This window comes from Mercenaria mercenaria, unplaced genomic scaffold, assembly GCF_021730395.1.
Source record: "Mercenaria mercenaria strain notata unplaced genomic scaffold, MADL_Memer_1 contig_4537, whole genome shotgun sequence".
Taxonomy (NCBI): Eukaryota; Metazoa; Mollusca; class Bivalvia; order Venerida; family Veneridae; genus Mercenaria; species Mercenaria mercenaria.
The window spans coordinates 1-15,070 of record NW_026462773.1 but is presented as its reverse complement, the minus strand read 5'-3'; the positions used below and the strand labels follow the sequence as shown (position 1 = coordinate 15,070).

General features: G+C 34.9%; 1 protein-coding gene across 1 annotated transcript; it reads right to left on the bottom strand.

Annotated features, from left to right (window-relative positions):
* Nucleotides 1-2,530: 2,530 nt before the first annotated feature.
* On the bottom strand, nucleotides 2,531-14,033 carry LOC123553697 (L-amino-acid oxidase-like; the record flags this gene model as incomplete). Its single annotated transcript, XM_053535151.1, has 9 exons — nucleotides 2,531-2,777; nucleotides 3,000-3,154; nucleotides 3,454-3,622; nucleotides 7,042-7,170; nucleotides 9,825-9,939; nucleotides 11,215-11,427; nucleotides 11,630-11,740; nucleotides 11,928-12,117; nucleotides 13,836-14,033. Coding segments are annotated over 9 exons (1,493 nt in total), but the record flags the coding sequence as incomplete, so codon positions are not given.
* Between the last annotated feature and the right edge of the window lie 1,037 nt (nucleotides 14,034-15,070).

Here is a 15,070-nt window from a genome sequence, read left to right as displayed (position 1 = left end):
CACGACGCTGCATTTAAAATATTTCGTTTAAAAAGTGCACAATCCGCGGCCAAAAGACACTAATTAAGTAATCATATTTATAACTTTTCGGGTCAATGCCGTCAGTTCGTTGAATAACCGGAAGCTTGCTTTGTTCGCACTCATTGGTTTAATGGGCGTTCCCAGGCACCTGTAGGCGGAGCTCTGGAAACCTACAGCAGATTCGTGACACATCAAGGAATGCGTGAGATTTGATGCTATCTCATGAAGTATCCTACCAGATGTTTTTCAATAGTTTTGCCTATCAAATGTGTATCAGTGATATTCCCTTCCACATGTGTGTTCATTTTTGTACCTAGCACATGTGTATTTATTGTCTTTCCTCCAAACGTCTGCCATACTATATGTTCTTCCATGGTCCCACCTACCATGTCCAGTGTTTTTCACATTACACGCGTGTACATGCCTACCACATCTGTACATCTGGTCTTGTCTACCACATGCGTATCTCTTGTCTTAAGAATATCAATGATCTTTTTATCAGATGAGAAGCCATAATCGTTCATACTTCATGTGTGTCCATGGTACTTTCTGATTACGTGTGTATCCATGCTCTCCTACCACTGTAACTTTCTAATCATTTACCATAATATATTTCATACATACGAGTATATTACAGCTAGTTAGTAAATAAATGATCCTTTATCATGTGTTTATTTTGGTAACAACTTTATTTTATCAGAATTGTAAAAGCTTAGTATCTCTTGTAAAATATATATGATTGTGCCCTTGGTGGCAGCAAAGAGGCAAAAACAATTATGCATTATGACTCCTATGAAAAGAACACAATCATAAGCACCATGTGATCATTCAACAATAAAATTAAAGGTTAACTGAACCGACAATACATGTATGTGCAAGGGAGTGTGTTCATTTTCCAAAGTTATCTTGTCAGAGGATTTTATTACAATACTCTTTGTTGGAATTTAATAAATCCCAGTGAAATTCAAATTGGTAACCTTTTACCACAGTATCTACATTTGATCTGGTATTGCCGGTTGGGATGGAAAATGCCAACAGAGTTGTATACTTGATACGTTTATTTATTACTGCGGTTTCACAAGTCCGTCCACTTAGCTGAATAGGAATAACGCAGTTTGCCAGATATATGGGTTATGGGGACTTGAGTTCGATCCCTGGGCGAAGAGCATAAATCTAACTGCCAACTTCTCCACATGAATCAGAGGTAGAGGTTGATTGATTCGTCACGCAGAACAAACGCCTTGCCCGGGGATAGATCGCACGAACCGGCGGTCTGTAGATCTGTGCTATCTATATTGAGTTAAGCGAGTGTGTTGAAGATCTAGCAATATCTTTCTATTCTGCTGAGATTTGAAATCAGCCAGTATTTTGGAGTTGTAATGTAGTAATTTGTATTTTGTATTTCCTAACGCAGGAAATATTGCTAGTATAAATTCACATTATTAACAACATCTAGAAGTCACATGAAAGGAAAACGCATGTTGTAGGAACTTGGGCCGTACTTGCTTTCACTGGTTTGTATTTGATTTATTTCTGTATGTACATGTACATATTAGCAATAACATATCATCAGATGAAAGATCAACCAATGGCGCCGGCGATGAAATATTATATGTACGCATCTTCATGCTAAGATAAAGTATCCTTTGTGTCACGCACCGTTTTACCCTACTTATTTGAACATAATTAAATCTAAAATAAGGAAATAACACATGTTTTATTTGATATTTATTGAGTAAATGAATTTTAAAATCACGATTAAATTTGAGATCATTTGATGCAATAGGTTGCAAATCAATATAACTAGGAGGCAGTATAATAGTGTAACAATATTTGTAAATCAAAGCTTATCTTTTTCAATGTTTTTTTTTATTTTGTTAATTTATTTCTTCTTTGCGACAGACAGAGACATTTGTATGCAAATTGCCATTCATAAAATGATCTGCATACGAAATCAATAACAAAAAGAAACGGAAGAATATTCTTGACATTTAAAGTTTAAAAACTATTGAATAACACCATAATGTACTGAATCAGCATATTTGATGCATACATGTTTTGTTTCTGTAATATTCATAGAGGATATTAGATGTCATAGAGGATATTAGATGAATATCTTTTCATACTGAATTTATTAAACAAGTTGAATAAAATAATGTAATTTTATCAATTTTGGTCAACGAGTTTAATAAATGCAATGTGGAAAGTCAAGATGTAATATTATTTTGATCACATGTTAGCTTTTCCTGCCTAAACACCAAAAATTTTACTTTCTTTAATTATTATAAACAATTCAATTTGACTAATGTCTCCTATACTTTAAACGACGTCGGCGCAAGTGTATTATCAATTTTATGTTAAGGCTTTATTTCACTCCCGCGACGTCAAACATGTGATAAAAATAAATAAAAGATACCTTAAAAGTATTGATCAATTATATTTTCCATCTATGAAACATATTTTTTGGAATCAAACTATTACGTATTTTTATTTTTAGAAAGAACATTAACGCATATTTTAAGTGACATACATATTCAAAGCCTTTATTTTAAATACTTTAGAACTTTCTCGACCATTTCCATTCCGCCCTGTATCCATCCAGAACGCCCGCTACTTGAGAAAACATTTGACGTAATGTATACGTCATCTATCGCTGACGGTTTGATCATGCGTGATTCCACTTCATCCCACTTGTACCCTGGTGCCCATGAGTACCACGAAGCACCGATTGGATACTGGTCCCAGACGGTCATTACCTTAAATGGAAAACCAAAAGTATGTTAAGCGAACAAAACATATTAAATTGCTACTATTAAAAAGGTGTAGCTAAAAAAGATCACGTACATCAGTTTGCAGGTAAGAAAAAATTGTTCAATACCAAAGTTATTTTACATGTATGTATGAAAGATATCATAAATAGCATGACCGCTGCAACAAATTATAGACCATAAACATTTTTATTACTCATATAGGCTTACAGCAGAATTTGGTTGCGGAACATCGGCTATGTTGAATATTTCCGCGTAATATTTCCGTGCCAGATACACGCTAAGATTGGTCATAGCAATAGAGTTGTCACCGATTCCTGGTACACGTTTACCGGAACTTAGTGCTTCCCGCCACATTCTGGTATCTATAAATATACAACTTTATTTCTCTTATAATTCTCCAGAAATAATGAATGACTAAAATAATGTTGATAGTTTAAAATGTATATCTTTTTTCTCTGTAATGTAATCAAGTACATATATATAAATGTATCATTATCTTATTAAATCCATAGCTACATGAGTTTTTGAGTAGAGCTATATGTTATTATGTATATATTACACTTAAAATATTCTTAAAAAATCTATAACGTGACCAAGGTTTTCTGTAGATATTTGAACATTCCTAAAACGGAAACTGTCTCCTAAATGTATACATATGTACCTCCATCTGAGTATCCCGTATTCAAAACACCTTTTGAATTTGTTTTCGATACGCCAAAATCGTATGTTTGTCTCAAAGGTGTCATCGACACAGCATATTTCGTTGCCATAGTAATGTTTCGCCACCAAGCATTGTCGTACCCAAAATATATTTTAGCGGCATGGATTTCCTGTGAGAAAAGCAACCATTTTATAATAAATTTCTTCCTTAAGACAAACTGTATACTTCATATAATAACAAATAAGTAAAAAATAAAAAAAAAATGAAAAGAATATGAAACAGGATACGAGTAAATAATATGAAACAGGATCTGCTTACAAGTGCATGAAGCTATAAAACATTTACTTTACTTCTGTATTCGCAGTTGGAATCGTATATGGCTAGTCCATTTCGAGGGCTCAGAGCGAAACTGGTCTGTCTGCTTCTATTTCTATATACACTTAGACTAGTTTCGCTCTGAGCCCTCGATTTTCTATTTCTAATGGACTCACATAGCTGTGACGTCATGTATTGGCGGAACATTCAAGATGTGACAACAAATTGACTGGCTACGATTGGCATAGCGACATATGAGACTCAAGGAAAGCGAAGAAAGAACGTTTGCTATTCTAATAGACACTTTTAGTTGACGACTTTATCTTTTCAGATACTCATACCAATTTAAACAATGTGAAGTAAAGAAAATACAAATATAAAAAAAAGGATTAATATCGAACAGGGAAAGACCCAAAATCGAACAAATAAAGGATCACAGTACGGCATAGCCGTGGAACGGTCAGTGGCAAAAACATGACAGGAGAGTTTCAACCGGTTAATGGTGCGCACCTTATCTTACCTTGGCTCTATGGCTGTGTTTGGGGTGCTCTGTGTGCCGGGAAATCTACCCTTACCTTTTATCTTTTTAAATCCCTGCTATATTTCAAAGTCACAGGGAAGTGAAAATAAAAGTTATCACTGCAAACGTATTCCATATCACACGCAATGGAAAAATTTATGGTATGTAAAACAAACAATTGCTCTTGTAAATTTATATATTAAGCTAAACAGGCATGTACTCAATGCCTTTGCTGCAGAAGACAGAGCATCAAGAGAAGCATCCTTAAGGGCCCAACGAAATGAGCAAGAAGATAGACATCAAAACAGCTCAGTCCCGTTGGGATTTAAGAACCAACTTTCATAGAGTCCTCCGCCTGTTCCGTTAGACACAATCAAAGAGGAAAACTGTAAAGTATTGAATACTAAATATACGACGTGTCTCAAAACAGTCATGTCATAACCTTTTCAATGAAACGTTTTATAACTTTACCAAATACAGTTGCCATAACCTAAAATCTAAAGATTGTAAACACATCGCCATACGATCGGGTGTTGATATACCTGAAAGGTAAAGTTAGGTAAGTGGACGCATTGGTCGAGAGGGCTAAGACGCTTTCCTACGGGTTCGATTCCTGGTTACTCCCATTGCGGTGTGCCCTTGGGCAAAGCACTTTATCACGACTGCCCAAGACGACCCAGCTGTAAATGGGTATCAGCAAATTGCTGCGGTAAGGTATAATTGGATTTAACTGTTCTGAAATAGGGTCGCTAAAAAGCTCTAGAGCTGTTTCATTGTTTCGCAAAGCGACGGTAAATAAAATTTACCTTTACCTTTACCTAAAATCTAAAGATTGTAAACACATCGCCATACGATCGGGTGTTGATATACCTTCTAATGGAAGCGTCTTTAAATTAATTGCTGTACATTATAAAACCAGATCTTAATTATGATAAAATATTGACGTTATTTATAATAACGACAGATGCTGAAAAGTTTATTTGTAATATATTGATTACGTTCTTCGAAACCAATACCATGACTACACGCTCTGGCAAAATGAATTGATTGAGAAATATATATCCCAAAAGATGCTACATTGGGTACATTTCCATCCAAATTATAGAAATTTACGACACTGAAATTAAAATATCCACTTTTCATAATTTTCTTACGTAAAAATATTGTCATAAATAGAGAGATGAAACTCTGAGGCTAAAGAAGCAGTATCCGAATTGTTAGTTTTACTAACTGGAGCTCCCGGGGATAAAAAGTATCCAACAGATGATCAAACAACGGATTACCCATATTAAGAAACTCTTGAAGATAGAGTGAAATATTGCATGAAATACAATACTAATATTTAACTTCATATCTGCAGAAAGGCACAACATGAAAATCTCTTTTTTTCACAACAATATACAAATGTAGAAATAAATCTGGCAAAAGGGGTGCACAATAAGATTTGTTCCAATGGAAATACTTATTACTTGTCTGAATACTTCATTCCCAAAGCAGACATATGTAGTCCTATCTCAGTTTATTCAACAAGATTTGATGGGACTACAAACTTAGTCACAACTCCAAATAGTGACATTGTTAACAATGTAACTAGGAACAAAATGTTTTATCGAAACTGCATACAAGAAATGTAGCATTTTCACTGGCACCAACATATCCTTCCCCTATCCCCTCACCTTTTGGCTATGAAATCTTTATTTTCAAAATAAACATTATAAATAGAGGTACAGATCCTATTTTTAACCCATTTTGAAAAAAAGTATTATTTTAAAGTTTAATTGATTTAAATAGAAATGTTTCTGCTGGCTACTCAACCATTTTTGGGGACTAATAAGCCTTTGATTCACATCCGACCCAAACCCCCGCCCGATATAATATAGGCTACGGTGTCTGTGATGTTATAAGGAATACTTAGTACGTATCTACAAAACTACTTACTTTAACATAACAGAACTCTATCTAATTACCATTTTCGTTCAATTATTCACAAAAGCACTGCGGACCCGTATGCTTCCTACAAAAAGGTGTAGGTCAAATATTTATGTCTTAGCTCTATAAATGCATCAGTAACAATAATCATATTGATATTTTAAGCATGCAAGAGCCAGAAGGACACACTCCTGATTTTGACAATTGACACACTCGTAATTTTGACAACGGACACACTCATGATATTGACAACGGACACACTCATGATATTGACAACGGACACACTCATGATATTGACAACGGACACACTCATGATTTTGACAACGGACACACTCATGATATTGACAACGGACACACTCATGATATTGACAACGGACACACTCATGATATTGACAACGGACACACTCATGATATTGACACAAGGTAACGTCTTAGCACACTTTTAATTTAGAATTTCCAGAATGTTCACGGTTGTCACTGATTTGGTTTTTTTTTTGTAAAATAAGATAAATTTGAGCAACAGTAACACCTGTTCGTGGTAACGTTTCCTGTAGCACAATACCTTCTGCCTTAATGCCTCAGTTTATTATGTATATATGACAGATCTCTGAATTCGTAGAAACTGGCAGGGGGAAATTATTTATATAATTATTATGAATAATATGCATTATACTCAGTTTCAAGACGTATAAAATTGCGACTGATAATACACCTTCAATAGGGTAGTAACAGACACACGGGCCAATTCAGACTGAAACGTCGTCCTGTTTTGATATATTAAACTAAACTTTTAGAACATGTAAAATCGGTCTCGATGGCTTTACCTTCAGCGAATATTTCAGGTAATCTTGAACTGTCTCTTGTCGAAGTCCCTCCCAATCCAGATGTTCTAAAGCTAATCTAGGAATTGCAAGTAGTACTTTCTTAGCACAAGTTTTAACGACCGGACGTCTCTGTTGAAAAACAATTGCACTTATTTCAATAATATACACGTACGTTTCAAAATATTAGTACTACATAAAAAGGGCTTAATGCAAGAAAGGACTAAGTCACATTTCGACCAAAATTAAGATATCGATACCAATATTTTCTACGGAGAATCTTCAGAACCATGAATATACCATTAATGATATCACTAGACATCACAAGAATTTACAAAATGCGCAAAATTATATTGAAACTTATTTATGAATGAAACATGATCAGGCAATGAAAAAAATGTATTCACCAAATATTTTTGTATATATTTAATTCCTTTAAGGACAGCTTTACTGAATTCAAAATCTCACTGAAATTAGTTAAAAATATGAATACATTTCTATTTTATGGACTTGACACCCTTCTAGTACATACTTGCATACACATAATTCTGAAAAATGTGTCTCTTGTAAAAACTACTCAAAACTTGACAAAAAATTAATTTCATATTAAATAAACACATTGCTCCGCACTTACAATATGCACGTTACCGACGTGTAGTAGACAATATTATACAAATGCCTTTTGAGTTTTTCTCAAAACAATCAAAATATGATATGACACCTTTCCTGCACTATGCCCTTCAAATGTTTTGTTTTTCTCCAATATTTCTTTAAAATTATATATTAAAAAAAACAAGAGGTCCATGATGGCCCTATATCGCTCACCTGAGTAGAGTTGTTTGCTTGAACAAATTTCCTAGCTAAAGCTTTAAAAACAAGAAAATTAGGAGTGTGGGTCAATGTAAAGATTATGCAAGATTACTTTTGAAATCTGTAAAACAAATGTTACAGGTGGTCCAAATCCTTTTGCTGTAGCTCAGAAAACAAGAAAGTAGGTCAGTAGGTCACACTGATGGTCATTGAAAGTCTGTTTAAAAATCGGCATGCAAAACTATACATGTCTTCCAAATTTCAAAGCTGTATCTTAAAAAACAAGAAAGTAGGTCAGTAGGTCACATTCCAGGTCACTGAAAATCAGTTTTAAGATCGGTGTGCAAAACTGTACAAGTCATCCAAATTTCAAGGCTGTATCTTAAAAAACAAGAAAGTAGGTCAGTAGGTCACAATCATGGTCACTGAAAGTCAGTTTCAAGATAGGTGTGCAAAACTGTACATGTCATCCAAATTTCAAGGCTGTATCTTAAAAAACAAGAAAGTATGTCAGTAGATCAAGGTTACAGTCAACTGACCTCTAATTACTTGGGGTCATAAGGTAATTATAATTAAACAGTCTAAGAAATATGATCAGATAATTTTTGAAGATTTTTTTCCTATATAACTCATATAAAAACTATGTGACTTTCGGGGCGGGGCCTCTTTTCACCCCAGGGGCATAATTTGAACAATCTTGTTAGAGAGCCACTAGGCAATGCTTAGAGACTGAATAACAAAAGCCTAGGCCTTTCAGTCAAGAAGATTTATAAAAAAAGGTCCTATGTTAGACTATGTAAAACTTGGGACCCCCAGGACAGGGTCTCTTTTTACCCCAGAGGCAAAATTTGAACAATCTTGGTAAAGGAGCACTAGGCAATGCAACATACCAAAAATCAAAAAGCTATGCTTTGCAGTTTCAGACAAGAAGATTTTTATTTTCTTTCCTATATAAGTCTATGTAAAATTTGAGATCCCCCGAGGCAGGGCCTCTTTTCACCCCAGGGGCATAATTTGAACAATCTTGGTAAAGAACCACGAGGCAATGCTACATATCAAACATCATAGGCCTAGGTCTTGTGGTTTCAGACAAGAAAATCTTTTTAAAGTTTTTTCCTATATCAGTCTATGTAAAACTTGGGACCCCTCTTTTCACCCCATGGGCATAATTTGAACTATCTTTATAGAGGACCATTAGATGTCACATGCCAAATATTGAGGCTCTATGCCTTGTGTTTTTTTTGACAAGAACATTTTCAACGTTTTCCCTATATAAGTCTATGTAAACAATGTAACCCCCAAGGCCGGACCATGTTTAACCCTAGGGGAATAATTTGAACAAACTTGGTAGAGGCCCACTAGATGATGCTACATACCAAATATAAAAGCCCTATGACCTTTGGTTTTGGACAAGAAGATTTTTAAAAATGTTCCTTTCGGTTGCCATGGCTATATGGAATTCAATGTTTTAAACAATGTTTAAAGAAAACCATCCAAGAAACATCCCTGTGAAGTTTCATCGAAATTGGCCTGATGGTTTAGGAGGAGATGTTGTTTAAAGGAGAGTGTTGACGGACGACGGACGACGGACGGACGCCGGACGGTGAGCGATCACAATAGCTCACCCTGAGCCTTTGGCTCAGTTGAGCTAATAAAACTGATGTAAATGTACTTTTCAGTGTGATTATGACTGCAATATTTTAAATAACTTAATACGACATGATATCACACTGATTTATCCCTGAAATTTATAATTTTCTATAGATACACGTTCTTCAACTGTGATATTGTTGTTGGACAAACAGTCACTGCGTATATTTAACTACATTGTATCTGTTATATGATCTTGTAATTAAATGAGCTGTTGAACTTTGAAGTGTTGCTTACGATGGCATTATGCATATGGCATTGTAAAGTATCATTACTATTTCACATGAAGGAATCACAATGCTACGGAATGAAAATATCCAATTAACCTTGTCATCCGTAGTTACTCCAGCAGTTGTCACCGTTGGCTGAAACGTCAGTATATAATTTCCGTTAACATTCCTTTTTATGGCTTTAAGATGACGATTATAGTAGAAACTGTGCCTGGAAGAAAATGTACGCTTAAAGAAGAGAGGCAAACCAGAGTGATTTGGTTATTTCTTTGTGTACACCACCGAACAAACCTTAAATGACCCAGTAATTTTTAATATCTGTGAGCTAAGAGCACAAATAATTAAAAAATATAATTTCTGTAATAAACTGCTTAGAATGAAATAAAAAACAACAACAAAAAAACTAATGCCGTTTTGCTAGATAGCCGTTAAAAAGTTATTAAATTATGTGGTATACACTCTCTTCAAGGTATACCAAAATCTATTGGAAACAAGTAATAATATTCATAGTACTTCTCCTATTAGTACTACTAAAAACTTCATTGTGCTTGTACTTTCAAGGATACAGTTTAAAACGAGCAGCTGCGTTCATCATGCCCCCCGGGTGTATGAGCGTAGATTTTTTAAAGGATTTATAGTAATATCTTTATAAATTTTTTATAATCAATATTATTTGCTAAGATATGGACTATTTGAATAATAATTGGAATATCAATAATTGAAATATCAATGAAATCGAAAAATAGGTATAACAAATAAAACTGCATATATTATTTGAAAAAATGTTTTGATTAATTACTTTGCACCCGCATGTGATCCTTACAAAATCTGTCATCAACCATTTCCGTAACTTCAGCATGCTATTTCAATAATAGCACTTAAGCGCTGCAACCTTTTGGGGCATCATTCGAAAAGGGAATATTTAGCAAATACAGGTTGCTCAAAAATAATTTTATTTCCATATTAAAGCTACTTAATCTTGCGCTGTAACAAAAATGTGACGTCATGACGTTAAATAAGCACAATTATGACCGTACCAAGGCGGTGCCTCACTGTGTTCCTTTATTTGTTAGTTTTGTCCTTGTGTTTGCTTTGTATGCGAGTGTGTGTGTGTTTGTAGTGTGCACGTCTGCGTGCTGTGGGTTTCGTTTTGGGTAGGCTGCGTTTCTTTAAAATGGCATTCCCTGTTTGATAATTGTCCGTGTTTTTTTTATTTTGCCGACGGTAATTTATCCACTTTGTTCAGCGTAATTCAGGTAAATGCAATTTCCCGGAAGGATGAATGTAAAACATTTAGTTTGTCGTAAATGCTGTCGTAAGTTCTTAACATGTCCTCTGCTTCCAGTTGGACATGCACAAATTCAAACTTTAGAGTATACCATTTCCTTAAAACAACAAACATTCTCCGCGATGACAAATGATACATCTTTACCTTCATTCCTCTCAAGTCAAATATAATATTAACAACCAATCAAATATAACTTACTTATTACAGGCTTGGAGAAATTGTCCAACCAGTCCCTCGGGAATAGACTGGAATCCTGTTTTCACAGCTTTTTTGCCGGAAGGCAAAACCGGATCAACCGGACCACTATTAAGTGCTGCAACATCTGGTCCAAACCCGTCATGGAAACTGGCACTATCCCTGAGATAATGTGTAGTTTCTGTGTCCAGGTATTTTGCCATAAATAGATCTCGACTAAAAGAATACCAGAGATGTACAAGTTATTGATATGTACAATATTATCGATAGAACACTTAAAGACGACACTTCGAGAATTCGATACGACCAAGATAAATAAACGATACAGGTAGAGTGTAGATTGTAGATAACGATGTTGTCCGTTTATTAAATATTTCTGTGTTTTGAGGAAAAATACGCCTAAACCTTAAACTTTCACACTCGAAAATGCATAATCTTAGACTTACCTTTGCATGTACAGCTCACACCATCAAGCGATTGAATGACGTTCCCATTTTGAGAAGAAACAGTGAAATTCTCATACGAATATCTACAACGATTCAAGAATCGAAACAGTGAGAAAAAAATATTTTAGCATGTCTTAAATATCTAAAACAAAAGAGGTACTATAATGATAGGATGTCAAAATACAAAAGAAATATTCGAACATTTAATAGAAATATCATGAGGTCGTGTTTCCGAGAAAAATGAGTCTTACAAAAATTTAAACAACAAACCTATGAAGCGTTTTACGATCAATACGGTTTTCAGGTGGAAGGTAATAAGGTGCTTGTGTCGGCAGCTCACTGTATTTCATGTGCTTCCCTCTTAGATAGTACAAAGAGTCGTTACTAGGTCCCACCCCAAGTTCAAAATCTACAACTTCTAGTCCTAAGTGGTGGACGGTCTTGACCACTAAAGGATGCTCTGTAACACAATGAACAATATAGACTACTCATAAAACTCATATTGAAATAGAGGTATTCTCACATTTCCTTTCTGTCTTTGCAATATGTAGGCCGCTACAGTCTCTGTATTAGATCTTTTCTTCCTGCTTTTGCGTTATATTAGCAAGTTCATCTCCACTGTATAAGATATTCCCTTCTAGTCTTTGCATTAAATGAGCTGCTGAATTATATCTTTAGAGTCTGTTAGGCCTTCGAAGTTCTACTTTTTTCCTTCTTGTCTTTGAGTTATATTATCTGCTCGATCTTCAATGTACACGGTATCTCTGTTTGTCTTTGCGCTATATGAGGCTCTCATTCTTCACTTAATAAGGCACCTTCTTGTCTTTGCGTTACATGTGCCGTTCTTTCTTCACCTATTAAGGTACCTCATTGCCTTTGCGTTATATGAGGCTCTCTTTCTTCACTTAATAAGGCTCCTTCTTGTCTTTTCGTTTCTTTCAGATCTTGTAATATATCTTATTTTGTCTTAGCACTTGTTTTTTCACTGGGGCGATCTTCAGTGTATAAGATATTACCTTTTTGTATTTCCATTTTATATCAACTGCTCTGTAGAAGAGATCTTTTTCTAGTATTTGAAGAATATCAAATGCTTGGTCTCCACTAAAGGATGTCTCGTCCTTGCCTTTGTGTTATTTGAGCCGCTCGGTCTTCACTTTATAATGTATCTCCTTCCTGTATTTGCGTTTTTTTAACTGCTCGAACTTCACTGTTCATGTCGTTTCGTTATATGAACTGCTATATCTCCAATATGAACGGAGTCTCATTCATCTGTTTGCGATATATTAACTGCTCGATCCCCATTGTACAGATTCTCCTTCTTGGCTTTGAGTTCTTTGAGACATTCGATCTTCATCTTACAAGGTATTTGCTCTAATTCGAACACAATACAGTGAAAGCGAGTGTTTATTTGAAATATTTTTATGGCAACAAAAACGTTTTGAAATATTGATATTGTATTCTTTCAACAAGAACACTGTGAGTCTGTGAGTAAGCCACATACGTGAACCAGCAGGCTGTTAAGGACACGCGATCCTCTCTATAAGCTATGCAATTCCTGTCTCTATGTTATATGACGTGTTCGGTCACGGTTGACAAGGTATCCCCTTCTGGCTTTTGCGATGATCTTCACGGTATAAGGTTTCTTATTAACTTTGCATTGTATTACCTGCTTGATACAGGATAACTCCTTCTTGTCTTTGAGTTATATGAACCTCTCGGTATTCACTGTATCAGACATTTGCTCTATTAAAACTCTATACTGTAAAACACATGTTCCTCTATAATACCAAATTTATTGTATTCTTTAAACAAGATCATAATGTCTATGAATAAATCATATTTACAAACGTAAATCAGCAGGCTGTTAAATACAACGCAATTCCTACGCTCGATGTTCTCTGTATAAATTTCTCTTTTTTGTTTTCGCGTTATATTAGCCGTTTTGTTTCTGTATATGCTCAGTTGTCTCGTTTTTGCGTTTTAAGAGTATCTCGAACTCATCTGTATAAGATATCGCGTTAAATGAGTCGACACGTCATTTAAAACATTTGCTTTTGGTTACGAATACAATACAGTCAAACAAAATATTAATGTTCTTTTAAAATATCAACTTCAGTAATAAAATATTTTAAATTTTGAAAAGAACAATGATCCAATCATCATAATTATTTCACTTACCGTCTGGTAAAAACCTCATTGCTCCCATTTCAACATTCACATCCGGTATTCCCGGAAGTTGTACTGTGAAACAGCGTCCGCCAATGCGATTCGAGTACTCGTACATTGATATTGTCAGATATCTCTCACGTAGTCGCCACGCAGCATAACTTCCGGTAACCCCTGCTCCAATTATTGCGGTATCGTCACAGCGATCACCTATAAATAGATAATATATCAGAGTGTAATAAATGCGAAAACATACTGATATTTACGTCGTTTCCATGCCAGACAAAACTTTTATTTTGCAAATAATGGTTTTTGTACTTGTAGCATGTTAAAATTTTGAGTTCTACTCAACCCTGGGCAAGAGGGCGTGGACGGTAGCATCCATTTCTACTACCGCCCATGAATTTTTTAATCAAACCAAGCCTGCAGCATTTTCGTTTTTGTCGTGTTGAGCGACCAGTGGAGTCTCCAGTTTTTCTGTTTTACTGCAATGTTATGTAAAAAATTTATTTTTGAATTGCAGTTAATAGTACTCATTTTACTTCCGCCTAGGACCATCAATTAATGATAAAGTAAAAAAAAAAAAAAAAAAACAACGTAAAATACTATTATGGTAGCAACATGGATTACCTGGAATTTGTATGAAGATAATTAATACAGTAGGATTTCTTTAAAGTGCTCAAATATAGTATACTTGACTGGTTCATTGTTAACAAAAGTAGGGAAAACAAAATTTAACTTTTAATTCATGTTGTATACAAGTCATACAGTTTTTGGGGTATTGAAAATCGATTTCAGATATACCATATATTTTATATTAAACAAGATGGTCCAAGGGGGTTGTCGTTCTACGAGCCTTTTGGTCCTAAATGACCATTCATGTATCGTAGCCCGAGTACAATTTAGAAATGTTGTGAAGAAATACAATACACTGAAAATATTTATCATTGATGGGACACTTTATTTTTTATTTCAATTACTTTGACCTTTGCTTTGAACACGATGACCCAAAAAGCGTCTAAGTAGCGTTTTTCTTACTGCATATCCTTTTTAAAAGTCTCCACCGGGGAACTGAACCGTCATCCTTTAAATTTCATACATTCCAAAAGCTACATTTTACCGTTTACAATCACAACAACAGGAGAAAGGAGCTGGAAAAATATACCACAATAGTTAATAATGGTGAACTTGATACTGATTTAACTGGTCTCATTTGCAATTCAAAACTGTCTGTTCCAAGGTATTGA